Below are 27,766 nucleotides of genomic sequence, written 5' to 3'. Positions count from 1 at the left end.
TCTTTAAACACCATATACATTATTAATATATACTGTATATTTCCAATCAATTCCGTTCTTAGGCTCAATTTAAGAAACACAATTGTAACAGGTTTTATACAAAAAATACTTCACTTCTAAGAAAGTAGACAAACTGCACAAAAACAGTACATGTATAATGTGCATAGCAAGATAGCTTGAAGCATCTATGTATGGCTTTCTTTAAAATAAAATTATTGGGGGAGTGGGCCCATTTGGGACCTAATGTTACAGTTGACGTATGTAAACTGTTTCACATCTTTTAGGCACTTGCTAACAATAGTGTTCAATCCCTGAAAACTGAATTTATCAAAAAAAAGAAATTGTACATCTGAAATGAAAACCAAAAAAATAACATGGGTAAAGTCTTACATATTCCTTTTAAATTAAACGACAAGTTTTATTAGTGCATGCACAGAACTAAATTGAAAGAAAATAAACTTTTTATGTCAAAAACTTTCTGTGCAAAATTTACATAACTGAAAGGTACAAAAATATGTACAGGTTTTAAATTCTTTGTTATATACAGAAAAGGAGCCCTGAAGTTTTCAATCAATGAAAATGTCATAACACTAGTAGTAACAATGTAACAAAAATTATATAGTATGTACTTTTTTAATACAAGAACTCCATTGTCCAACGGTCCAACAAAATTTGATTCAAACTTACAAAGTGGGAAGTTTAAATTGATGATTCTGTTGTCACGAAAATATTCATTTTAAAACTCTACCTGTTGGGCATATCCCTTCGGAATCTGTCCTGAAGTGTTATGCACTGTCACTGAGTCCACTATTAATGCTTCTTCAATTTCCAACTGCAAACAATCAGTAATCTGCTTTGGGTTGTCAGTCATACTGAGAAGTTGCTAACAAAAATGGTTTGTCCCAATGTGGACATGTTCAGACACTAATAATAAACACAAAAGTATGATTTGCTTTGCTAATCTTACTTCAAAATATTGTTTCTGAGGAATAATTTTTAATTTTCAAGAAAAGCCATTCCCTTGGAAGTGCTTCTATGTTTCACTCTTTTTAAAGGGATGGCAACCAAGAAAAAAATTGGCCACTTGGTTTATGAGGGGACAAACAATTTAAATCAAATAAACATAGTTCTGTGGAAGGGAATCACTGGGGAATATAACCAAATTCAAAAAAATGTTCAAGTTCTTTAAATGAACTTCAAACTAGACAAAGAGTTTAATTCTTCTCTCGAGATTGCCCATCTACTGCAACGCTTGAGAGCCATTTAGAAAAAGAAAATCACCTTGGAAGGGTGTTCCAATCAATGACATGTAACACAGCTTACAAGGAAAAAAGATCTGCTTGTCAAAAACTCTTATCAACCATCATATGAGGTGTAACTGTAGTGAGTTAAATGTACCCTCAAAGGAGCTTAACTACCTTCAAAAGAACTACATTTTGCAGATGTAGAGTACGTTCTTTACCCAAGTTCTCTTAGAGTATCTTCACAAATGATGAGAAACTCCTTCAGTTCCATAATGAAAGAGCTCTCAACCTCTTCAGGGGAGCTACAGTTATCAGAATCATAAGGCTGGTGGAAGAAGAGAGGGAATGGGGCTGTCACCTGTTACTCTCTACTAAGAGTCGCTAAACTCGGAAAACTGTTTTATCAAAATTTTTAGCTCTAACTTCCCGAGAACACATTTTAAAAAATTAAATCAAGGTATATCTGTGCTGATTAGTTTCTTTCAAAACTTACATGTGCACTGACAGCATTTTCAAATATCACACTAAAACTTTTGCTCTTCCATGGAAATATAGTCAACTTTTAAATGTTTAACTTCAGGTACTATATTGAAGTAAAAAATGTCTGCATTAGTAATTCAACCCACTATTTTCTTCTAAGGTACTTTTACTTTTCTTTTCCTTGGTAATTACAGTAAATTATTCTAACATGTTCCAATCACGAGTAGCTTCCATTAAATGTCTCTGACCATGACCAGCCCAAGCATCCTGATTGTCAAATACTCTACCACAAAACCAACAGTTAAATTTAGCCTTCAGAACATTTTCAGAGGTAGTTTTCACAATCTGGTAATTGTTTTTGCTTGTCTTTTTGAGAGTTAATTTTAGCACAAATCTTTCTTTCACAGAACTAACAGGTTTAAATGTTTTGTGCCTCTTGGGAAAATCATCGTAAGTTGTTTTAGAAGGGTTATAACAAACTGGTTTCAGTAACGCACTGATAGTTCTTTTTGACAATGAAACCTTAAGTACACGTCCATTAAATTTAGCAATAGTTTTCATTACATTTGCTACTTCTGGGGCATCTGCATCAGGATGATTCAAAACTACAACTGGTTGGTTTCTCCTAGGACATTTCACAAGCTGTTTGGAACTGAAGGGGAAAAGCCGCAAAGTTCTGACTGAATCTTTTGAAAGCCTAGGTCTGCTGAATCCGAATGATTCATGGACATCTTCAGGCTTTGCTTTTTCTTTACACTTTCTGTGTAATGCTTTTTTTCTTGGAGGTTCTTGGTAACTATCCCTACACTTGCGTTTACAGTTTCTGTTTCTAGATACAAAGGAAGTTTCAGAATCTTTACTTCTTTCATGAGTTTTTATTCTTGAACATTTCTTTTTCGAAGTCTTTTTCTTACTGAAGTTTCTCTCAATTCTACAATTTGTTTTACACCGTAATACCCTGGCCTCTGAATGGTCAGTAGTACCTATTGGTTCCTCAGAAGATTCTGGGCATGTTGCAGTAGAAGTTATCACAATTTCATTTGCTGGCATCATATCATCTAGTAATAAGGGTAAGGCATCTCTAGAAGATTCTGGCTCTTTCTGCTCTCCTCCTATAGTCTGATTAGATGGTACATTGTCTTTCTGCAATGAGGACGCAGAGTTGCTTACTGACAGATTATTAGCAGCAGTCACATTTAAAACAGGGTTAAAAATTTTCAGCAATATTTTTTGTGGTGTTCCTTCAGGTTTCTTTGGCTGTATATTTTTATAATAAGTACTATTCTGGACTAATTTAGACTTAAGCAGCTCAGTCTTATTTGGCATCACACACTTTAAAAAAACAGCTTGTTTGCCATCAGGCAAAAGAGTGTAAAGAGGTGGTTTTGGAAAAATCTTGTTCTGCTGTTTTACTGAATCTGAGATATTCAACTTAGTGCCCTGATGCTCAGATACTGTATTAGGAGCAGGAACACCTTTCACTGAAGAACTTGCTGGCGTTTTAATAATGTAAGGGCCTTTTAATGACAAAGTATTTTCTGAGCTACTTTTCATGCTCAAACAGCTGCCAATGCTGGAACAAAGTGCAGGGGTTAGACAATTACTGTTTGGTTCTACTTTTAAAAAAGGTGTTCTGCAAGGCTCCTTACTTGTAGTTCCACAAGCTTGAGCATTCTCAGTTTTGACAGCAGAAACACCTTCAAGTTTCCCATTATTAAATGTTAAAATCATCCCAGGTTTCTTGTTTAAAAGGAGAGAGGCAGGGACACCTTGTGTATTAACCAATGGAAGTGGTCTTCCTGAAACATGTAATGTAGGCTTGTTAGCAACGTGCAATGGTACAAAAAAGCCTTTTGGAGTCTGAACAAAGATAGCCTTTTTTGGTTCTGAATTTACAAGTGGACTCTGCACATACAAAGAACCTACATTTTGCGTAGTGGCTCGTAGTTTGTCTTTTACAAGCTGCTGTGTAATTATTGCATCTGACTGAGTCTTAAGTAATGTGCCAAAACTAGAAATTCTAGGAGTCTTCTCTGAATCTCTCACATCTTGTGACATTGACAACATTTGTTTTTCTTTTCCACTAAATTTTAAATTCAGATAATTTGTAGCCACATTAATCCCCATATTACCAGATGGAATTGGAAAGAAGCCTTGTACTTTCAAGTCTTTTGAAGATTCAACCATTTTGTCTTCTCCCTCATGTTTCTGAAATGACTGGTCACAATGAAGCGGCAGGTCTTTATCTGGAGTGTTACTAGAGTCTTGTTTTACATCAGGTTTTGCTTTTAATACATCTTGAAGTAACTGGTTTATTTCAGGTGGCAAAAGTTCTGACGCCTGTTGGCTCTGGAGAGAGAAAACAGATGTAATTCTAGGCATCATAGGTGATTCAACACTAGAAACGTCATCCCATTTAGGCTTTTCAGTCATGCTCTCTACATTCTGATTTTCATTAGTGTATAGGTTCTGCCCATCAATGTTTTGTCCTTTTTCTAAAACACACTGTTCTTCAATTTCAGCTTGTGCTTTTAAAGTTCCATCTTTAGTATTTAAACGACTAATAGATGCTAACAGGCTATCTGGGTTTGAGCTCTCCTTCCTCACTAGTGATAAAACTGACTCACTTATTGGCTGTTGAACTGCTGTCTTGCTTGATGAAGATTCTCTTTGAGGGTTTTCACACACTGCTGTCCCTGAAAACCTATGACGTTTATTAGAATTATTCACTTTTGAGTAATTATGAAAAGGTAATGATCCTTGGTTGGAAGATTCAACAGGTAACTCAGAGTTGACATAATTAATGCAATAGTTATGCATATCTCCACTGTTGTATGAGTTTGGTTTGGTAGTACAGGTGACTTTATCTTGACTTTTAATGGCACTACCTGATACCTCAGGGTGACACTGAGTAATATGACTTCCCCATAAGTCAACATTCTCTCTCGTTTCTACTTTTGTGGTCAAATTCACCGATGCTGTGCTCAATTCTGATGTTACTGGCAAAGGAGAAACACTTTTTCCATCATCCATTGCTGGAAGCATATTACTTGTTTGAGATAGCAAAGCCATTTCTTTTTCTGAAGTTACCTTCCCTGAAAGTATAGGAGATGAAGATGAAAATGGAGTAGCTGCTTTCATGTAAACTGTGTCATTTAACTCAGTTGTTACTCCTGTTAAAAATGCAGTAGTGTCCAAAGTCTGGGGTTGCAAAATTGCAGTATTGTCCCTTACAGCACCTGACTGTGAGCCTGGTGAATATAAATTCTGTTTATTGGTAGGCAACAGTTTTATTACAATATGTTGTTTTCCATCCACCATCTTAAAGCCCATAAACTTAGCACTGTAGTTAGCAGGAATTGTTATTCTATTATTTTTTACCATTAACACTGTAGGTCCTTGTACAGCAGTCTTCAAGAAACCTGAAGTAGAATTTGATCCCTCTTCAGCTCCGTTACATTGCCCAGTGGACAGAAGAGTTGGCTTTTCTGACTCTGACTCAGCAGGTTTATCATTATTCTCACAGTATAGTCTTTCATCCTTTTCTTCATTTATATGTTCCTGAACAAGATGGCTCTGGTCTTCAGATTTAGCCTGTGTTTTGTTCACTTTTTTAAGCACTTGAGTGTTTCTTTCTATACTTCTGTCACTTCCATTGTTGATTTTCTTACGTTTCCAGAATGTCTTCCTTGATGCACCTATTTTATATCTTTTCAATATTAGTTTAAGTCCTGCTGAAGTCTTTGCCATCCTTTTTTCATATTTGTCTTTTTCCAGTTTTTCTTTCGCATATAAATGTTCTTTGTGCAAAGTTATAACATGTCTTACAAGGTGCTCTCTCCTGGTAGCACCATAGCTACAATATTGACAAGTGAAGGGAAACGTACCAGAATGAATATGAAGGTGCTTCTGAAGCTCTCCTTTGGTTAAACATATATAATGGCATTTACCACATCTATAAAGGATTTCGTTATGTCTATGTATGTGCTGAACAAATGTGCCAACATCCTGGGTGGAGAATTCACACTTTTCACATTGAAAATTACCATTTACACAATGTGTGGATGAAAAATGCTTTGTCAAGTCTAATAAAGTATATAAATTCTCATTGTTACAAATGTCACATTTTACTAAAGTAATTCTATGGGTTCGTCTATGTTGTTTGAATACCTGGAAGTCGTTTGCTGAAAAACTGCACATTTCACAAGGATATGAAGGTAATTCACCACGGTGCCACATTTGGAAGTGTTTCTGCAAATCATTTGGGCTATACCGAGTACTATCTCGGCACTTCAAACAGTTGAAGTTGAGTATTTTTGCAGACATTTTTATACCTTCTTCTTCAACTCTCTCAGACTTATGGAGTAACATACACTCCTCTACACAGCTTACAGTCTTTATACCGATAGATTTTCTTGCAGTCTGTGGTTTATGCTGAAATAATTTTCTGTATTTGTCAACTTCATGTTTCAATAGGACCTCATTTGGAATATTTATCTTCGGCAAAACAATTTTCACATTTTTTAGTTCATAATGAAAACTACTTTCTGAAATTTTTGGTTTAAGTACTGATCTGATAGTATCAACTCTCTCATTTTTCACATCATAATCTCTTTTTAAAGTATTCTGTTTTTCATCAAAAAATAAATGTTTCTGTTCAGATGGCATGATTTAACCAAAAATATCCCAATTTCTTTTTTTCCTGCAAACTCTTGAAGTTACTTGTAATTTGAACAGGAAACAATACTGTGCCGAGACATCTTCAAAATACCAGGACTTTTCCCACATTAACTCACCTAAAATCAAACAAAGAACTGAAATTTTCATCACAGAAGTATCAGTAAAATTCATATTTTAAGTTTATTTTGGCACAAAGCAAGAATGTTGATCAAACAAAAGACAGAAAAGACCTATTTAGTATTTTAAGAACAGCTTACCAAGAAGTAATAGTCTGAAGTAGAAATGACACTAATCTGGATCTCAGGAAATATAAGCTTTACTTCCAGCTCTGCTCTGTAACACTGGGTAAGGTTTGACTTCTCTGCACCTCAGTTTCCTCATCTAAAGAAAACCACAATTGGATATGCACCTTTAAGCTCTAAGATTTTATATAGAGTTGATACTACAGTTTTTAAACAGGATTTTAAAAATCTCAACAAGAGAGCCCTATAAACTTAAGTTCCACTGACACACATGGTTCCAATTGTACATATATACCATTAACTTTCTCAATTACTTAGTTGACCCTATAGCTATTACCTTGTGAGAATTTCAACAGACTTCTCTGCAGATTTTCTACTTCCCTAGTGCCTCAGGGATAATTTACGTTTAAAATAAAAGTTTCATTCACCTAAACAACAATAACAAAAAGACATTGCCTGCTGTCTCAAGTTAGCATTAATAACTGGTAAAAAAAGAAGAAATTAAAAGGAGTAACACATTTCCCTGGGGTACTCCTAAGTCTAGCTACTACTTCTGATTCCCTACCATTTTGGCTTTTTTTGTCCCTAGAACTAAGTCAGGTGGCAGCAAGGCAAGCCCTTGGCAGATTAGAATGTACCCATTACTAGCTGCCTCCATTAATTCAAACACTTACTGGTTTGTGTTACTCTAGACAAGTCTCAATCTCTGTGTTTTAGTTTCTTCATCTATAAAATGAAAAAAAAAAAATTAGTATTTCCCCTACCCCTTTCACAGGGTTGTTGTAAAGATTAAATGAGGACACATAAGTAACAGAATTCTGTAAAGTACTATATAAACTGTAGCTACCACCATTACTGTATGTGATCACCATGTATGAGACATTATGATTCAAGGGGCAGAGGAACAGAAAACAGTAGAGTTAAAAAGATGTGACAGGGACTTCCCTGGCTGTCCAGTGGTTAAGACTCCATGCTTCCACTGCAGGGGGTGCGGGTCTGATCCCTAGTTGGGGAACTAGGATCCTACATGCCACACAGCAGGGCCAAAAAAAAAAAAAAAAGGATGTGACAATATATTGCTGAGAATGGAATCTGACTACTGAAGGTTCAGTAGTAAATATATCAAGCAGTACTACATTTTCTTACTTTCATGGTCTTAAATATGTATATGAGTAATAGATACAATTAGGTAAGCTAAAAAAATAAAGTATAAATCACATTAAGCTTCATCCATGTCTATCCAAAGGTCTCACCTCTAAACTTCAATTAATCTAAGTAACTAGGAACTTCACTGTTTTAAAAATCCCTTCTGAGAGAATAAAATTAAAAGTTAAATTACTTTACATTACTACTAAGAGGCCCTTTGAATATTTCTCAAACTTAAAACTTTTGGTTGGGTCTAAAAAACACCTTCAATATTTTTCAAATATATATATGCTCACTTGAAAATAAATTCATTAGAAGGGTATGAGTTTACTGACAAAAAATTTTTTTACATACCATGCCTAATACAGTAAAAAAAATATTAAATTTTTTACTATATTATTTAAAGCTAAATGTAAAGACTTTTTCTTCAAAAGTAAGAATAATAATAAATGGCTGGAAAAAAGTTCAATGATACCTGGTGGATACTTCACACCAACTGAGAAGATTCTCTACAGAGTATCACATTCTCAACAGTGAGTGACAAGCATCATGGTCATCTATGGAGTTTACACCATACCAGAATCTGAGGGTGGGGCTCAAATATGTGAAACTTTTAAAGCACATTAAGTAATGATTCTTCCACATTTGGATACCATATTGTGGTCACTCCAGACTATCCATACCCAAGCTTTTGTATTTCTATATATAATCAAGAGAAGTCTGTATCATAGGTTTCATTACAAAAGGCAAATTGCTTCTTATAGTAATATTATGTTTCCAAAAATGTATAATGCTAAAAAATTACATATTTTGATAATATTTCTAAATACCATCAACTTCATTTCAAAATACCTATATAATTTAAAATTTTTCTTAGAAGAAAACACATATCCCAAAGTTTGACAACCAGTGTGATTTAAATAACTTCATCAACTAATACTTACTAAAAAAATACCTACTATAAATGTGTTGCATTTTGATGAGTGCTATGGAGAGATGCAAAAACATGGTCCCTACCCTTAACTGCAGCTCGCAATCTAAAGGAAGAGGCAGGACAAATAAGTTAATATACTGCTTATTCAGAGTTGATCATCCAGCAACCTTAAGCTTCTAATACAAAAAAATAGAAAATAGTTAAGTAGGATGCATGGCAGCCAAAACAGACGCCACAGAGTTCACCCATTAGTGTACATGCCCCTTCCTCACATACAAAACAATGCTGAAGGGCTTCCCTGGTGGCGCAGTGGTTGAGAGTCCGCCTGCCGATGCAGGGGACACGGGTTCGTGCCCCGGTCCTGGAAGATCGCACATGCCGCAAAGCGGCAGGGCCCGTGAGCCATGGCCGCTGAGCCTGCGCGTCCGGAGCCTGTGCTCCACAACGGGAGAGGCCACAACACTAAGAGGCCCGTGTACCGCAAAAAAAAAAACAATGCTGAAAAAAGGGACCACCTCATTAAGAAATCCACTTAGCTTTTACTTAAGTCTGATAACTGCTAATTAACTGATGTTGAATGTCATTATTTTTTATATTTAATGTATGGCATATATAATGAAGCTTTAAGAGAGTTTGTGCATTTTAGGTATTTTGGGGTTTATTTGCCCTCAAATTTTAAGTTTGGAGAATGTGTTTTATTTTTTTCAACCTGTTTTATGTGGAAGCAATCAAAGATGACACCTGGTAGCAAATTATACTACGGTTGCCATCTATGGGGGGGAAAAGATGTGTTCCATTAAAAAAAAAAAAAAGGAAAGAGATTTTATTATAATTTTAATCTTCCAACCTATTAGCTAATGCTATTTTCACTACAGACCAATCTCTACACCCCACCACCAAGGATTACTGATTTTAAATCTCCTACTTAAATTACTGCCTTACATATATGTATTATTATCTCATAAGACTTGAAAAACATCTCATCAAGCCTTAAAATAATACTATTTGTTTAAAGTATGACTGGTCCTTTAAAGTAACCCAGAGTTTGCTGCATCAAGATAGCAACTCAAGCCATTTGATTTTCTCCCTCTCCCAACTGAAACACAAACCAAAAAATATAATTAAAACAAATCCTACAAAATGGCAAGAAACTAAAACACATTCCACAGCTATGCCACAAGGTGTTTGGAAAGAAAAGGTCCAGAGAGAGAAGAGTGAAAACAAATGCTGATCAAGCAGCACTTTTAAAGCACCACTTTTAAAGAGGAAGCACACTAGGAGACATTCATTCAACCAATATTCAATGAGTATCTATCTATTATGCCCTAAGTAAAAAAGTAACAAGTCCACCCACTCCCTCTCCTAAACATACCTTGTGAGAGAAGTGAGGGCTTGAGAGGAAGCTTGTGTGAAGCCCTTTGGGGTGACAGAAGGCTCAGGCTGAGGTATGGGAAGAGAATGAATCCAGGGCTTTGAGCTGGGTCCAGAGACCAGACACAGTTGGGGGTTGCTAGCACCAGCTGTCAGGAGAGATGTAAAGAAGACATCATTTCTGAACAAAGATACATCTTCCTAAATCCATGGCCATCTTGTTCTGTTTAAGAGTGCTGCCTTTTCTCAATGTAAGTAAATTACTAACTCTAAGCTGTCAGAAGAAAATTACATTAACTTTCTCCACTTCATCTAACCAACTACGAAAATCTTGGTTTATTCTCCAACAATACATCTCAACTCCCAATGCCATCAAAAAAGATAAGCAGGCAGAAACATCACTGGATGCAGCAGCTCAAAAAAGGGAAAATAATCTGAACACTCAGAGAAACCTCTCACCCATTCTCTCAACCAGCAGTGAAAACGAATAACTACAATGAAAGTTACTGGAGGAAAACGGAGAAAGCTTAAAAAAAAAAAAATCAAGTAGTGATTGGCAATGTCACTAAGACCTGAGCTAGTATACTGAGAAAAACAAAAAACAAAAATAAAACATACTGCCGGGCTTCCCTGGTGGCGCAGTGGTTGAGAGTCCGCCTGCCGATGCAGGGGACACGGGTTCGTGCCCCGATCCGGGAAGATCCCACGTGCCGCGGAGCGGCTGGGCTTGTGAGCCATGGCCACTGAGCCTGAGCGTCCGGAGCCTGTGCTCCGCAACGGGCTAGGCCACAACAGTGAGAGGCCCCCACACAGCAAAAAAAAAAAAAAAAAAAAAACATACTGCCATGAAAGGGAGAACAAAGTAGATGGGGGAGAAATAATGGTTTTGAAAACAGGAGAAAAAAATTACATGGAGTTGTTGCTTTTTTTGTTTTAAAGCCTTGAATTTTCAAAATCAAAGGCTCCCCAAAATGCCAGGCAAGATTATTAGTGGGAAAATATAAAACTCAGTATCTAAACTTATCCTAGTAAAATGTTTGAATTAAAAAATAAAAATGAAATTTTACCAAAAAAGAGTGGAATGGGAATTACCTAAAAAGATATTCACAGTACCAACTTTAATCAGACATCAATATTAATCAGACATTTTACTCACAATTCGAAACACTAGAAGACAATGAAATAACATTTATAGAGTTCTGAGGGAAAATAATTAACCCAAGAATTAATTCTATACCCAGGAAAACTCTCATATGGGAGGGAAAAACACAATTTTAGATATGCAAAGATTCAGAGAATATACTACATATGCACTGTTTCTAGGAAAATTTTTAATACTTCAGCAAAAACCAAATTTCAGTCAGAAAAAAAAAGAACTAAAAAAAAATGTGATATAAAAGAAATATCTGTCAATAATAACATCTACAAAAGAGAAATAAATGTAAATATTTTGTAAACACAGTTAAGAAAGCAGAAAAGACTGGAGAATAGGAACATCTGCTAAATGACAAATATATAAGAAGCCCTTACAGAAAAATTAACGATGGGAAACAGAAGAGGTGACAATAGCAACAAAATTCTAGATACTGGAAAGGAGATAAGTAGTAAATGACCTTGCAGACTCAAGAAAACAATCCCAGGCAGACAGTGCAAACTAAGAACTAACCCATTTTATACTCTGAATCTTCAAAAGACTTAGGAACTGGCAGCACCAAGTCACTCTGAAATGGGAAGAAGAAAGGAGGAGGAAGATAAAATAAAGAGAATTTTGGAGAAAGCTGCTTGAGTTTTGGTTAGATGCTAAGATTCTCTTCCCCACTCCATCAAGCTAGGTTACTGCTGTTCCCCAACCACAGCAGAAGTCTGGAGGTTATTCTCTGCATAAAGTAAAACAGAATCTTTGAAATACAGGATACCAGACACAGCTGAGAAAGTGGGTACCACACCAAAAAGAAGAGGATTAAATGACCATATACATATGAGACACAAACCCCATGCCATGCCCCAGTTGGCTCCTAGGCTAAAACAGGGCTACTAAAAATGTGGTTTGCTGATGATCCATGAACCATTTGTCACCAGTCCATGACAAGATTTGTACAGAAACTAAGTAAGCATTTAGAAACTGTAACAGCACTTTCACAGTGTTAAGTTTATGTCTGTTGAATCCAACAATAAAAATTTGGGCTTGTTTTGCATGCTTTCTTTTTAAAATTTCATTTTCTTTTTTGTTTTTTACCATGCTAAAAATCATTTTATTTTTCGTTCGATAAACATTGTGCATGGATTTCCTATAAAATTTCATTTTCTAGAAATAAAGGCACTACAACATACTGATGGGAATGTAAGCTGACAGAACTTTCATAAAAAACAGTTTGTAAAATATATGTATTTATTATAAATATTATAATAATTTTTATAAAATAATATAAATATAAACATATCTACATCTACATATATGCTGGGGGAGAAAGTACATCAACTTCCAGTTCACTCCTAGAAATCTATCCTAAAGGTAATAATCAGATGTTCACAGAAGCACTGTTTACAAAATCACAAAATTAAAAATAACTAAAAGCCCAGCAATAAATACGGTATTTCTATTCAATGGAATATTCTTCAATTTTAAAAGCAACATTGTAAACCCACATTTATTAACAGGAAGAGATCCAAGACACATTAAGTGAAAAAAACAGAACTCAAACAGTAGACATGTTAGGATTTAATTTGTTCAACTATTAGATGGGTAGAAAATAAATGGATAAACAGACACATGGTCCCCTACAAACTCTCAGTAAGAAGTCAAGAACATACACACAAAAAATGTTTATAGTGATTACTGGTTATCCTTAGGTCAGTGTTTCTTAAAATGTTATCCTTGGATTACTATGACCTCCACACTGGCATACTTCCTTATCATAGCACAAGCAAATAGCTTACATTTGGATATAACAAGAATGACAATCTCTTTGTCCCTAGACCACACTATTATGAAGCTTTATCAAAAAAAGTGGCATGAATCCATGAAACTTTTGTAATTCTCAAACAAAGCAACTGACTTTGTGGTAAACCAACTAAGCTTTTCCTGAACAAACTCAAAATAGTAAACTTGACACCAGTACAAAATTGAAGAATGTTGACACTAAAGGTGGACAAGAAATTAAAACAAAATAGGTATTATTCAACGCTGTCCTCCCCTTATCAACACACAGGTACCCAATTACACTGTAACAGCTACAAAGCTAATGGCAAACATAATACTCAAGAGAATGAAGAACTATGCTATTAGATGTCACTATACCTCATAAATTCATGCTATGAAGAGAAATTTTTTAATTTAACAATTAATTTGAAAGCCATGAGGTTATTTAAAAAATAAGTAAAAAGAGAGTTGGCACCACCAGAATAGCAGTTATGTATGCACTGCTGTTAAACAAATAAAAAGTTATATGTATTTTATACAGAAAACAAATAGTATTCAACTAATAATACGATTCCTGATCTTGGTACATTGTTAAAAGAAAGAATAAAAATTGTAACATCAATCTAAATTTGACTTTTTTTTTCTATACACTATATAAAGAAATAAATAGCAAGTATAATGTTGAACTGTTTTTGCAGTAGTTAAGCATATAATTCTTTAATAAAGTACTGGCTTTGATCTGACAAAATTGTATTTATTCTTATTTTCTTTTCTAGTGTTCTCATTAAGTTTTGGTATTGGTATTATGAAGAATTTGTAAAATGAACTGGGGTACCTTCCATCATTTAATCTGCTCTTGAACAGTTCACTGAACATGAGACTTGCCTGCTCTTTAAAATTACAGACTGCACCAACACACCATATGGGTCTGGTACCTCTTTAAATTTTAGACTTACAATCTTTGTAAGTTCTTCTACGGTTTCTGGGATCTTTGGGTTTTCTACTGCTTAAATCACTTTTGGCAATTTATGTTTTCCTTGAAAAAAAAAAGCAATTTCCTTCACATTTTCTAAGTATACCTCCATAAACCTTACTTTTAACAATCTATCCTACAGAAATAAAAGCACAACATAGAGATATGTATCAGTAGCACTTAAATGTCCACGAATAGGAAAATGATTAAGTAAATTATGGAATATCCACATGAAAACAATATAAAGAAAGAGGTATATGTATTGAATTGCCTTGGAAAGATATTTATTGTGAAATTTTTTTAGTTTTCAAAAAAGGAAGTTGCAGACTAAGGCATGTAATATATTTTTAAATTAGCAGGAAAGAGCCTTGTTTTTATGTCAGAAGCAAAGATCCTATGAGTACATGTTTGTACATAGACAAATTTATAGATATCCTTCAAACTACTGATAACAGGTTAATTTATTTTAAAGGAATGACAGCATGGCACAGCAAAAACAAAATAAAATAAAACAAAAACAAAAAAACAAACAAACCAAAACAACAGGGAAAGAATCATCAGATCTCATAAGAACCTTGACTGAAACCAAGAAGGCAATGTCACTACCACAAGTCTTTACTGAGGCCTGCCTGTATATTCCTGCCCTTGAATTCTAGGAAATTCTGTATCCTTAACATAATTCCCCCTTTTCAGCTAACATTAGCTTAAACTAGCTTAAGCTAGTTTTATTACTTGTAACCAAAGTTTCTTTCTTTCTGTTTTTTTTTAATTGGAGTATAATTGCTTTACAATGTTTTGTTAATTTCTGCTGTACAAGGAAGTGAATCAGCTATATGTATAAATATATCCCCTCACTCTTGGACCTCCCTCCCATTCCCCATCCCACCCAGCTAGGTCATCACAGAGCACCCAGCTGAGCTGCCTGTGCTATACCACAGGTTCCCACTAGCTATCTATTTTACACATGGTAGTGTATTTATGTCAAATCTAATCTCCCAATTCATCCCACCCTTCCCTTCCCTCCCTGTGTCCACACGTCTGTTCTCTACGTCTGCATCGCTGACATTAAGTTAATAGATCAATGTTGACTGTGTTTATTTCACAGAAAGGAAGGTTTTGTGATGATCCTTTAAAGAGTTAAACGACTTAAACATGTAAGAAATGAGGAAAGGTTATCTAGACTAGAAAAAAAGAAATATTAGAAGAACTGCAGGATCTAGATCACAGACAGAATGGCAAGGTTAAGTAAGAAGACTACAGAGGCGGGCTTCCCTAGTGGCGCAGTGGTTGAGAGTCCGCCTGCCGATGCAGGGGACGCAGCTTTGTGCCCCGGTCCGGGAAGATCCCACATGCCGCGGAGCGGCTGGGCCCGTGAGCCATGGCCGCTGAGCCTGCGCATCCGGAGCCTGTGTTCTGCAACGGGAGAGGCCACAACAGTGAGAGGCCCGCGTACCGCAAAAAAAAAAAAAAAAAAAAGAAGACTACAAAGGACAAATTTGAACTTGAAATGAAAGGTAACAAGGAGCCATCCATATTACTTTATGAGCAGAGAGTTATGAAAGCAGTACTTTAGAAATAGTATTAGAATGCTACTAGACAGCAAGATATATTGGAGAAAGAGAGTAAAAATAGAAGTGAGAAAACTAAGAGGACTAAGTGACAATCCAAACAAAAAAGTGAGGAACCAGAGAACTGGCAGTGTTAGCATATGTTAGGAATCACACAGTAGGTACAGAGAAAGTTTTTAAAAGATGATTCCCAGAATAAAATGCCAAGGATAGAGACTTAGAGTGAATCAAAAAGTGCCATTCCTGGAGAGTTTTTTTTTGCTTTCTACAACAGAGTTTTGTTTTGCTTTAAAAAGCAAAAACATTCTACAGTGTTCAGCTTTAGTGAAAAGGTATAAAAAGAATCTATGTGCTAACTCACAACGTTCTAGTTGCTCAAACATTAAACAAAGAACTAAAAAAACTCTTAGTTTAGCCCTATTTGTGACTCAGCATGTACCTCTGTAACCTAACTTGTCACATTAATTGTCCATACACAGTTAAGAAAACTGATTAGTCATTATTTTTTATAACTACTGCATTCCTTGAGTTATTGAATTTTTCTCTGCAGAGATAACTGAATGCAAAACAATCATATAAACATACAATTGGAGACAGAACAAAGCAGCATGCAGCAGGAAGAGCTTGCTGAAAAACATAAAGTTCTGCCTAAAAGGAACCTAGAATACACAAAATACTAAAACTCTTATTTTCAAAGCAGAACCTATTTTATTTTATTTTATTTTTTAATTGGGGTATAGTTGTTTTACAATGTTGTGTTAGTAGAAACTAACAGAACCTATTTTAATGTCTTCAAAATAAACTATTATCTTTTCATGACTTGGAACATTTTGGGCTTACTCTTTTTGTAGCTGTTTTAAGTTTTTAAAAAGTTTACCCCAGAAGCTGACACCTATCTTATTTTAAACAAGTGAAAAATAAATATTGTAGAAATTTATATTGAAAGTCAGCTCCCTTCAAATCATTGTGGTCTAATGACCTAACTTACCACAAAAAAGAGAAATAAAAAGTTAAGTATGCAAATGTGATCAAGTACAGATATAGAAATATTCAAAATGCTAGTGTACATGTAAGCCACATACCATTCAGGTAGATTTGTGACACTGGTATACAATTATGAAGGAGTTTAAAATAAAAATTAAAATACAGAAGCAGTTCCTGACTCAGATGAATCTTCTTTTTACTCTCTGAAACTGTAACTGCTCACTGTACACACACACACAGCCCAACACATAAGATGCTTTCTGCTCCCCAATATATACACCTATATTAATCTTTGTTCATACTGTTTCCTTTCACCAGGCTTGTCATCCCTCTTTCTCTTAATTCAATTCTGGTCAAACTTCTTTTCTAATTCTACTTCCTGTAGGGACATGAAACATTCTGCAATACACACTAATTTCCCCCCTTCTCTGAATATTCATTTCAAGGATAGCCATTGCGCATCACTTTATTACACTTTTATCGATACATCATTTCATTTTTAAGTTTTACCTCCCAAGATAACTTATAAGCATCTTAAAAATAAGTTCTATTTTGTATTTCTCATTTATCCCTCTCAAAAACCAAGAAGACTGGGCACACAGGGACCTAACAAATTCTTAATTCATTTATTCTTTTATTTTCGTCTCTCCATCCCCACTGGCATCATCTTAGTCCACTGTCATCTCTAACTTGGATTAAAATAATAGTCTTCCTAACTGGCATTCATGCTTTCCCCTGCCCACCAACCCTTCTCTGAATCCATTCTCCACACAGAAGCAAAAGTGATCTTCTTAATATAAAACAGGTTACAGTATTCTCTGCTTAGAACTCCTCAGGGGCTTCCCAAAGCACTTAGCAAGCAAAATTTAATCTCTTGGCCAAGGCCTGCAAGAAACAGTGACATCTGGTCCTGGACTTCACTCTTCAACTTCATCTCATGCCACTCTTCCCATCTGTAAATATACTCCAGTAAGCTACCATATATAGACTCTCAGTTCCTCGATACTCCCTTCCTATCTTTCTTATCTCAGGCCTTTGCACCTGCTACTCCCTGCTTGAAATATTCTCTCTCCCATTCCTCAAATGGTTAGATCCTTCTTATCTTTTAGGCAGCTCAAATGTCACCATCTCAGAGAGGCTTTCCCCAACCTATAAGCCATTCCCTCCTCAAACAAAAAAAATTGTTCCCTATTTTAGCCCCTTGTATTTCTTTTTCTATAACATTTTCCCCTCTGGCAATATTTTATTTATTTGTCAATTTATTTTCTATCTGTCTCTACCACTAGAATAAAAGCACATAAACACATGGACCACACCTGTCACGTTGTTTGCTATACCACCAGCATCTGGCACAGTGCTGGCCTTGTAGCTAGCACCAAATATGTGCCGGCCTTTGTTCTAAACCTTGGGAATACAGCAGTGAATGAAACAGACAAAAATCCCTCCCCTCATGGAGCTAACACTCTACTGGTTATTTAGATAATATCAACACAAGTAAATTATATAATATAGTCAAAGGTGACAAATGCTGTGGAGAAAAACAAAGTAGAGAAGGAAAGGCAGAACCAGAGTTCTAATTTTAAATACAAAGTCAGGGAGACCTCACTTGAAATGGTCTGTTTTGAGCTAAGATCTTAAGGAGCTGAGGCAGACAAGCAGCATTCCAAGAAAAGAAAAGAAAGAGTAAGTGCCAACACCCTGAGTGTGGAGTGTGCCTAACATGTCCGGTGAACAGCAAGAAGTTGGTCAGTATGATGGGAACAGAAAGCACCAGAGGGAAAGCAGCCGGAGAAGATGAAATCAAAGAAGTAATGAGGAGAGCTGCTGGAGCATTTCGGGTAGAGAAATAATATGAGCTGAATCGTTTTTTGAAAAGATCACTTTGGCTGCTATGTTAAGAACCCAGTATTTGAGAGGGAGGTAAAAATGGAAGCAAGGAGACCACTTTGGAGACTATTATACGACAATTACCCAGGTAAGAGATGGTGGCTTGGTAGAGACAATAATGCACGGTCAGACTTTGAATATATTTTAAAGATAGAGCCTACAGGATTTGCTGACAGACTAAATTTGGTCTATGAGAGAAAGAAACACATCAAGGATAACTCTGAAAGTTCTGACCTCACCAACTGGAAGAAATGCGCTGCTCTTTACTAAGAAAGGACAGTGTGGGAGTAGTAGGTTTGGAAAGGATATCAAGAATTTGGTTTGGTCATGTAGAACTGGAGATATCCAGTTGACATCCAAATGGAAACATGGAATGTGTAACCGAATACAAAATACAGAGGTCTAGGTGTTAAGATAAAATTTGGGGAGTTATTAGTCTGTGTATATATATGTGTATGTATTTTTGTACATAGAACTGAATGAAAGGGGTAAGTAAAAAAAGAGAGAAGTCCAAGGCGTGAGCCTTAAGATACCCTAACATTTAGAGGATAAAGAAGAGAAGAGCTGGTGTGGCTGAAAGGAATGAGCAGTGAGAATGAAGGTAAATTAGGAGAGTGGTACCGTCAAAGCAAAGTGAAGAAAGTGGTTCCAGAATCATAATGATCAACTCTGTCAAATAAGATGAAGACTGAGAAATGACCCCTGGACTTAATGTCAAGAGTGCTGGTGACACTGATTAGAATGGTTTCAGTGGCTCACAAACATGAATTTAAGAGAAAATGGGAAGAGACATAGAGGTGTAATACAGACAACTGTTTCAAGGAATTTTACTACAAACGACCAAGAAATAGAGGACTTGGAGTTTTTTGATTTGTTTGTTTTTTAAAGGTAGAAGAAATTATAGTATGATTGTATGCTCATAAAAATGATCCAGTAAAAATGTTAAAATTAGTGACGGAAGAGAGAAAGAAAAGAAATGCAGGCAATGTCCTTTAGTAAGTGAGAAGAGATGCAATCTAGTGAACAAATGCAAGAGTTGAACTTAGAAAAGAACAAAGATAATTCACCTGTAGTTACTGGAGAGAAAGAAAAGGACATCAGCAGGTGGGTAGATGTTATTGTGAGAGGTTGTGGACAGAAATGCCTCATTTAAGTCTACGACAGGGGTTGGCAAACTACAGCCAACAGCCAATTCTGGCCTGCTGCCTATTTTTGTAAATTAAGTTTCATTGGAACACAGCCACATTCATTCATTTACATATTGTTTATGGCTGCTTTGGTGTTACACAGCACCTGATAGGTACAATAGAAACCATATGTCCACAAAGCCTAAAATATATACTACCTGGCCATTTATAGCAAAAGTTTGCCAACCCTGGTATATTGGAATCTCTGTTAACTCTTTGAGCTGAGGACCAGATAGAAAAGAAGAAACAAAGAAGAAAGAAGAAAAAGAGAAGAAGATAAACAAAGAAGAAAGAAGATAAACAAAGACCTAGGAAACAACAGCATTTAGTGAGAATGACACATTAACCTATACATCATTCCTAATACCTTGAGCTCTAAACAAATATTCTATGAGTAATCAAACATTACTTTAATTTCACTCCTTATCTCTTTTCAAATGTTTTTATAACTATCGCTATATTAGTTTTGATCTGGCTTTATCTCTACAGAGGAGGTATGGTTTCGCCACTGTACTAAGGGAGCTCTCAAAAAGAAGGAGGTAAGAAGAAATTAACTACATATAAAACACAGAACAGCATCGCAGGTTAATTACTTTTTTTTTTTAATTTTCAAGGTGGATGGTTATTAGCAACAAGATCTTTTCCATGACAAATAAATATACACCACTTGAATACACTTATTTTATATCTTAGCATCACAAAAATGGTATCACACTGAAAGAAATACAAACATTTTACTCAAAGAAAGCTCCACCTTACTAGAAAGAAGCAAAATTTCTGCCTGGCTTTCCAAATACCTCACACATAGATTTACCTAAAACAGCCAACCTTATTTCCCATTACCTCTCATTCCCCCAAAATACAAATTGTTATTGTCAAACCAGTCTCTTCCCAATCTTGGATGAGCACTTAATCATTTTCAACTCCATCCATTCTTCAATTATTCTTTATGCCTATCAAAACCCAATTCATAAGTCAAAATCCATTTGAAGTTATATCTCCTTTCAAGAAACCTTTCTAGACTGGGCCAGCCCTCACTAATTTCCTCCCTATCAGAACTCAGACTTACAACCCATATGACTGTGCGTTCATTTAACCTTTTTAGCCATTCGTATTATGTTTCATGTATATTAATCTGGATTACTTAACTAAACTATAAGCACTTTGAAAGCAAAGAGCTCCTCTTATTCTTATATATTACTAAAAAGCTAAGTACACCACAGATTATTCTCAACACACGCTTGTTGATCTGTGTAACCTAAGTATATAAAAATGTGCTGTATTAGAAAAAGTCCACCATCCACTCAGCCAAGTATGTACAAACCTTGACTACCCAGGCAGGTGCACATACTTGTACATACTACTATGTATCCGATAAATATTTGTAGATTGAATGAAGGACTAAATACATGTATAATGAATGAATGCATGCATGCATGCATGAATAAAAGGTATCTTTTATAAGGCAGAGGGAAAGGGCAAATTATGTATGGACGTGAATGATCAACTTGAAGCTATAGATCTTAAATTCATAAAGGCCATATATTCATCAGGAGGTTTTCTGCTACAATCCAATTCAAACTAACTTATATGCAGAATTTTGGGCCAAGGGACTGGAAAGGACACCAGGGTAGCAGACAGAATCAAAAAAAAACCCATAGATACCTCATACCATGGCTCCTGGGACTAAAAGTGGTACTCTACCTCCATCTATCTCCCATCTATATGGCTTCACTTTCACCTACTACAAATGCGGTTCTCATACACATAGGAAAGAATGTCACTAGCATCCTCCCAGATTAACAACATTAGAGAAAAGGGAGCATCTTTCTCCCAGCATTCATATATCAATTTCAAAGGATTCTGATTGGCTCTGCTTGAGTAATGGGCAATCACTGTTTCAACAGGGACGACTGGGCTTGCGTTATAACACTGACTCATAAGACAAGACACCAACCACTCATAACAGGGGAAGGATGGTTCCCCAAACGAAGAGATACTGGATTGACGAAAACAATATGCGTACACACATGTATATACGTCTTCTACCAGCCACAACCTCCAACAACTCAATTTTAATTAGGAATTGGTGATGACTTTACCATATTTTGAAATTATTTGACTTCCTATAAAGCCAATATTTGTTTTCAGCTATTACCACTTTTTGAAATGAGACCCACATGAAACCCACTTAATTTTCCTAAGCTTCAAGTCATGCACCTGCATTCCAATATTCTGACACTGGTTTCATGCAGTCACACCAATCATGATTTTAAAATTTTAGTCAGATTTTGATTATAATTTTTAAGCTCAGATAATCCAAATCATTTTGATCTGTTACCATACAGCAGTCTCTTATTTACTTCGTTACACGTGAAGCTTTCATTGTTCACCATGTTACTTTTTTTGAGTAGTTTGGCTCAAACTTAGCAAAGAAAACTCTTAGCACTCAGCATTTACTTTCTCTGTTAAGGAGCAACACAGTACCCATGTGAATCTCACGGTAAGAGATCAAACAAATGTTATATACGAAGAAATGACACATGTAAATGAACATAAATGATAACCTGGTATCTCAACTTAGCTTTGTTGCTCTCTTACTGTAGTTGTTATATTACCTTAACTTTTAATAAAATAATTTGTACCTTTGTGAAAAATGGCCTGAAAAAAAAAAATCCATCTGCTAGTAAAGTTCACAGAACATGGTTACAATTACTAAAGTAATAATTTAAGTTGGTATAGTCTACTTAAATTATTTTAGTAGTTACATACACAATCTTATTCCTAACTTAGGGTTCTACTTATGGGTATACATTTGGTGAGGGGAATTATATGATACTGTGATATCCCCAAATCTATCCAACACAAACAGCAAGAGGCACTTGTGTTTCAAGGATAAATATGCCACGTTTTCGTACAAGGGTAAAGTATTTTCCACTGAGTGCAAAGCCTTCCTTATTATAACACCATGGATTTGTTGGCAGGCATTTTTCCTTCTTTTTGTCCAAACCAGGATATTCAGACGACTGTTTCCAGGAAACCAGTCATAACTTCTATAGTGATTCCTAAGTCCCTTTTCTGTCTCACAATGCAGATATCATTAATCACAATACAAATATACATTAGATAATTTTTATTTAGGTGTATTACTTTGCACTTACTAGAGCAAAACAGAAACACTCTTCTGGCCATTTATACAGCTTCAAAACATCTTCCTACCGTATTTATCTCCATCATCCATTACCTAGGAGCCCTTAATGTCATCTTTATACTTAGAAGGATGATACAGTTAAAATCATCTTTAGATTTCTAATGCAATGTTGAAACATAAACTATGAAACAAAAAACTACTTTTTTTGCTTCCATTAAAATGAAAACCCACATGTATTTTATTTAGGCCAAAAGTAAAACTATAACTTACGGAAATTCATATATAGGTAACTATTCCATTTTGCCCAATATTAAAACATATTAACTTACTACTTAATAGACTATGTACTATAGTACTTCAATCTTCACCATACCTCTTTCTTCAAGGAACAAAAGGCACACAATTTAATGCTTGGACAAAGCCACAATCAGGAGCAGTGATCAAAAGAAGAGATGATATCTGGAAATGAAGACCAAAATTTTAAAACTTTGACTGCAAAAACTGTCAATAAAATGTTTTTAAACTTTTGATTCAGTTATGCTTCATAGTCAATGTATGTGTATAAATTTAGAAGAAAAAAATCTCTCTGCACTTAAGACAAATAACCTATCATTGACACCCAGTGATAACATGTCATCAATTTACAAGTCACAAAACTCAAAGCTTAGAAGGGAGCTTAGAATCAATCTAATTCAATATCTTCATTTATTACATGATAAGGAAAATGAGTCTTGTCTAAATTCACAAAGCTAGAACTAGAATCTGGATCTGATTCCAACCTAGATATCCTACCATGATAATGCTACCTCTTAATACTCACTTCTGATATCTATGGTTCCATGAAAACTGCTCACCATGTGAAGCCAATACCCCATATAGAACCGAAATACTCATAGCCTACACATCTGATATAAGATAACTAAGAATACTTCCAACTTTAACTCTTTTCTTTTGCTTATAGTGCTTTGCCAAAAAACTTTTAGTAGAGTAACTGAAGGAAACTGGGCAAGGTCCAAGTCTTTTATCTTTAAAAAAAAAAAAAAAAAAGCTGTATTAGGTGATCTACAGTACACAATGCCTTAACAAAAATAAACAGGAAAGTAAACAATAAAAGTATATTGAAAGAGCATGTTTAAAGTATATTTTAAAGTCAAACTGTAGAGTTATGCTAAAATATATCCCCTCTGGAATGTTTCAAGATATAAAAACTTTGGGATCACAACAGACTACACTATTACCAGACAGGATAGGAGAAGATCTGAAGTGTGATGATAAAAATCGCAAGCATTTAAAAGTTCATACATTATCAATGTGCAAAGTAGATATTCACTGTGGTTGCTGTCCTTTTATCCTTCCCAAATAACAGACATAAAACGTTTTGAATTGATACTTGTACTTACTTTTCGTGGCAACAACAAGGAAATATTTGGATGTGCAGAACAGGTGTTAGATACCTACATTTTTCTCCCTCCCCACCCTTTTGTTAATTTTCTAGATCTAGGATTCATCTTATTTATGAGAATTTTAACAAAAATCAACATGGTCTACTATGCTTACCGTCCTCATGAAATGCTAACACCCTGAAAAAAGTTAATACAATGCAATGTCTTAATGAATTTCAGGAAAATTCAGTTTTGCTGAAAGATAATGAACCCATTTCTATTGACTTGCAGTTAAACTCTGAAAAATGTTAGGGTACTTCACAGAATCCATTTAAGTGATTTCTATCTGTTCAACTTGAGTACAATAACTTTACAGTACACTCAAATCAGATCCCTTCCTGCATGAAAAACAATTCAACCATTTCAGTAAACTAGGCCTAACACATAGACGTTCAAAGTTAACGAAATTCCCACCCTGATGTACAGTTTGGTGGTATGTTTCATCATCATGACAACCGCTCAGAGTTCAACACTATTATGTATTCTTTAAACACTGACTTATTTTACTTTTCTAGTGTTTTTTTAAGTTTTGATATCCAAACATACCCAACGAATGTTTTCGCTAAAATTGTTCACAAACACTAAACGCCCCCAAATTTAAACCTAAAAAGAAAACTGAACCTGGACTTTTGCATTCAGAACGTTAAAGCTACCGTATTTGTTTCATTGGTCTACTTAAGAGCTATAACATTTTACCTTACATACATTCATCCTATATATTTTCAATTACCATAGCCATCTAGGAAGAGACTGTCTACTACTTGACAATAAGGACATCATGTTAAGAACAGACTCAAAATGGACCCTACAAGTAAGAAAGCCAGTTACAAAGAAATCCATCTGCCACTGGGTGTGGTTGGGGTCTGCACGGAAGAGCGCCCTTGGCCAACTCTGGAGGAGGGCGCGCGCGCCAGAGACTTGAGCATATCTGCAACAACAACAAAAAGACCTCCAAAGACCACAGACTGAACCCACAATGGGGACGCCGTCGAGTCGGGGTGCCGTGGACCTGCGAACCTACAGCTCGAGGGGTGCGGTCTGAGGGGTGCCCAAGCAGTCTCCACCAGCCCCGGTACGCGCCGAGTGGGTGCTTCGAGCGCCGCGCGCCCCGCTCCGTCCCAAACACCGCGCCCGATCCGCCCCTTCCTCCGGGGCTCGGCTGCCCCTCGGGCTCGCGGAGGCACACTGTGCCGCGCTCCCGCTCCCGTTCCTGGACTGTGGGGAGAGTGCGGAGTTCAAAAAGCCTCGACGTAAAGCAAGCCCAGGCTAAAGGACTGAAGGTTAGCTCTGGCAGCCTAGGAGCGCCTAGAAAAAGGACCGACTTCTCTAGAAAAACTTTGCGACAAGTTAGGCGGAAGCGCTGAATGGCCGGGACTATTTAACAGACGCTTCCTATCACGAGAGGCGGAACCCTGCGAGGGTTCGGGGGGTCCTCCAGCCCCCACAAACTCGCCCTTTGCTCCCTGGCTGGCTCTCTATAAGTCCCGGCATCCTAACAGGTCTGGGCGGCCCCGCTCACGGGGAATACCTGTCGTGGTCCCCATTGCCTGCGAGTCCCTGATGGCGGCCATTATGCTTCCATCCGGGTATTGCCGAAAAGCCGATCGCAGCACTACCGGGAGCGCTCGCTGAGGCGGAGGGATTCGTGCCGCACCTGAGGCGAGCGGAAGAGGACGGAGGCCGGCAGGGTCCTCCCCCCACCCTGGTGAGTCTAGGCCACGGAGCTGGGCTCGCTGCTGACCTCTCGTTTAGCGCGCTTCACGGGTGCCTGACACGGCAGTGGCTCGCTGCCCCCCTTGGCTCACCAGCAGCTGAAGAGAGCCTACTTTCAATGGAATGAGAGACACACCTCCATTCTATGCTCTTCAGAGAAGACATCAGAAGCAGGAACTGTGCTCTTGGCAAACCCTTGCTTGACTGGGAATGGTCTCAACCCTGAGATTTTAATCATTTCCGGCTTTGCAAATGGCGTCTCCCCCACTCCTTCCTTTCGACATGGCAGGGTTTAGCAGCCATTGCAGCCCATGTCAACGAAGGAAGCTGCCACAAGCAGCGCTGGAAGACATATTGAACTCCAAACATGTACATATTTAATAATTGATCTGAAAACCATCGTTCAACAAGAGAGGCTCTCATCCCCATCAAAGGAATCTTTTCCAACACTACACACAGGGCTGACAAAGAGGTCAATTAATATGATTAGGTTTGCGCCAGGGGCCAGTATGTCTCTTCTATCCTTTAGCGGATTTCTGAAATGAAATCTATTAATTGACCTCACTTTTTTACATAAATTAACCTTCCTTGGGAGGGGGTGGGGGTTGTTATGGTGGCAACTTTTTTTTAAATGAAAAAAATAACGTGACTGGAGGGGAGGGATATGCCAAAATATTAAAAGGGGCAGTGAGATAGAATTTTTGTCTTCTATTTTTTATGTTCCATATGTTCTTAGGAAGTATATATGCCGTTTGTGATTGAAAAAAAAAACTTTTAAAATGTTAAACATTTTTCACTGTCTTAGAGTATGATTTGAAAATGTTGACATGTAACCATACACACGATTTTCTGCATCCTTTAATAAAAATGTACTCTGTGGAATCCTCACTCTTGTCTTTAAGGAATTTTCTTATCACTGTCTACTGGTCTACACAGTTCAAAAAAAGGAAATGAGGGGTAGTACACATTAGGTGTGTTCATATATCTTGTACTCGTATGCCTGTATAAAACACACAAGGAGAAATCTTACATAAACACCTAAAGGAATGCCAATATGGAATGAAGAACATGTTTACAAAATGGATTTTATTTTGCATTAAACATCCTCCTCCTCTCTCCCGTCTTTATTTCCATGCAAGTCAGACATGCACATACATCACAGAGGAAAGAGAAGTAGGATTTTTTTTTAATAGCAAAAAAGATGATGATAATTGGGAACATGAACAGTTATTTTGTGTTTTGATATAATTTTTGTTTTTTGTTTTTCACATTAAGAAATTTCACCCCTTTTCTCTGCAGTACATACAACTTCACCCTTGCATTATACATTCACCTAAAAAATCTTGCAAACCTGCATATGTTATGAAAGAATTAGATTGTACGTTTATATCGGCCCCAAACTTGTCTCTTCCCTCTTTTCTTCCTCCATCTGTATCACACAACCTCCATCCACTCTCTTGCCCTCTTTTTAGAACATTAAGGTTAGCACATAAAAGGGAACGAAACACAAGGAAGGAAAGACGATGGTTAAAAGAAAGAGCGAGAAAGAATACAAAGAAGAGGATACTGAAACATAGCTTAAGAAAGGATTCTGGATTATTCTATACTTCACAAAAATAGTTAACATATAAGTGGAAATTACATGTCACTATAGGGATTCACACCTTCGAATCATAGATAACATCATACCACAATAAAGTTATAACAAGCTTATATATGCATTTACAAAAATGTAAGCACGCTTTTAGTTGTAGCTTGTATATCATAAGCATTATAAAAATGATAACTGTTACAACCATAATTAAAGAATTAAATGATATTAATTTGGAGAACAATTCTCTTTA

At 36.3% G+C, this 27,766-nt stretch overlaps 1 protein-coding gene across 1 annotated transcript; it reads right to left on the bottom strand.

Moving 5' to 3' along the window:
* Window positions 1-25,844, bottom strand: ZNF518A (zinc finger protein 518A). Its single transcript, XM_082673803.1, has 5 exons — window positions 25,738-25,844; window positions 23,141-23,226; window positions 10,099-10,246; window positions 6,662-6,785; window positions 1-6,520 (listed from the first exon to the last, which is right to left on the bottom strand). The coding sequence occupies exon 5, from the start codon at window positions 6,390-6,392 to the stop codon at window positions 1,923-1,925; it is 4,470 nt and encodes a 1,489-aa protein (XP_082529929.1). The 5' UTR covers window positions 6,393-6,520; window positions 6,662-6,785; window positions 10,099-10,246; window positions 23,141-23,226; window positions 25,738-25,844; the 3' UTR covers window positions 1-1,922.
* Window positions 25,845-27,766: the final 1,922 nt, after the last annotated feature.

This window comes from Grampus griseus (assembly GCF_964374135.1).
Source record: "Grampus griseus genome assembly, chromosome: 16".
NCBI classification, from domain to species: domain Eukaryota; kingdom Metazoa; phylum Chordata; class Mammalia; order Artiodactyla; family Delphinidae; genus Grampus; species Grampus griseus.
Note: the sequence above shows the minus strand (reverse complement) of the source record. Positions and strands in the feature narration are given on the sequence as shown.

What these genes read in the sequence shown, in the direction of transcription:
- ZNF518A (XM_082673803.1), bottom strand. Translation starts at nt 6,392, where the DNA reads ATGCCATCTGAACAGAAACATTTATTTTTTGATGAAAAACAGAATACT.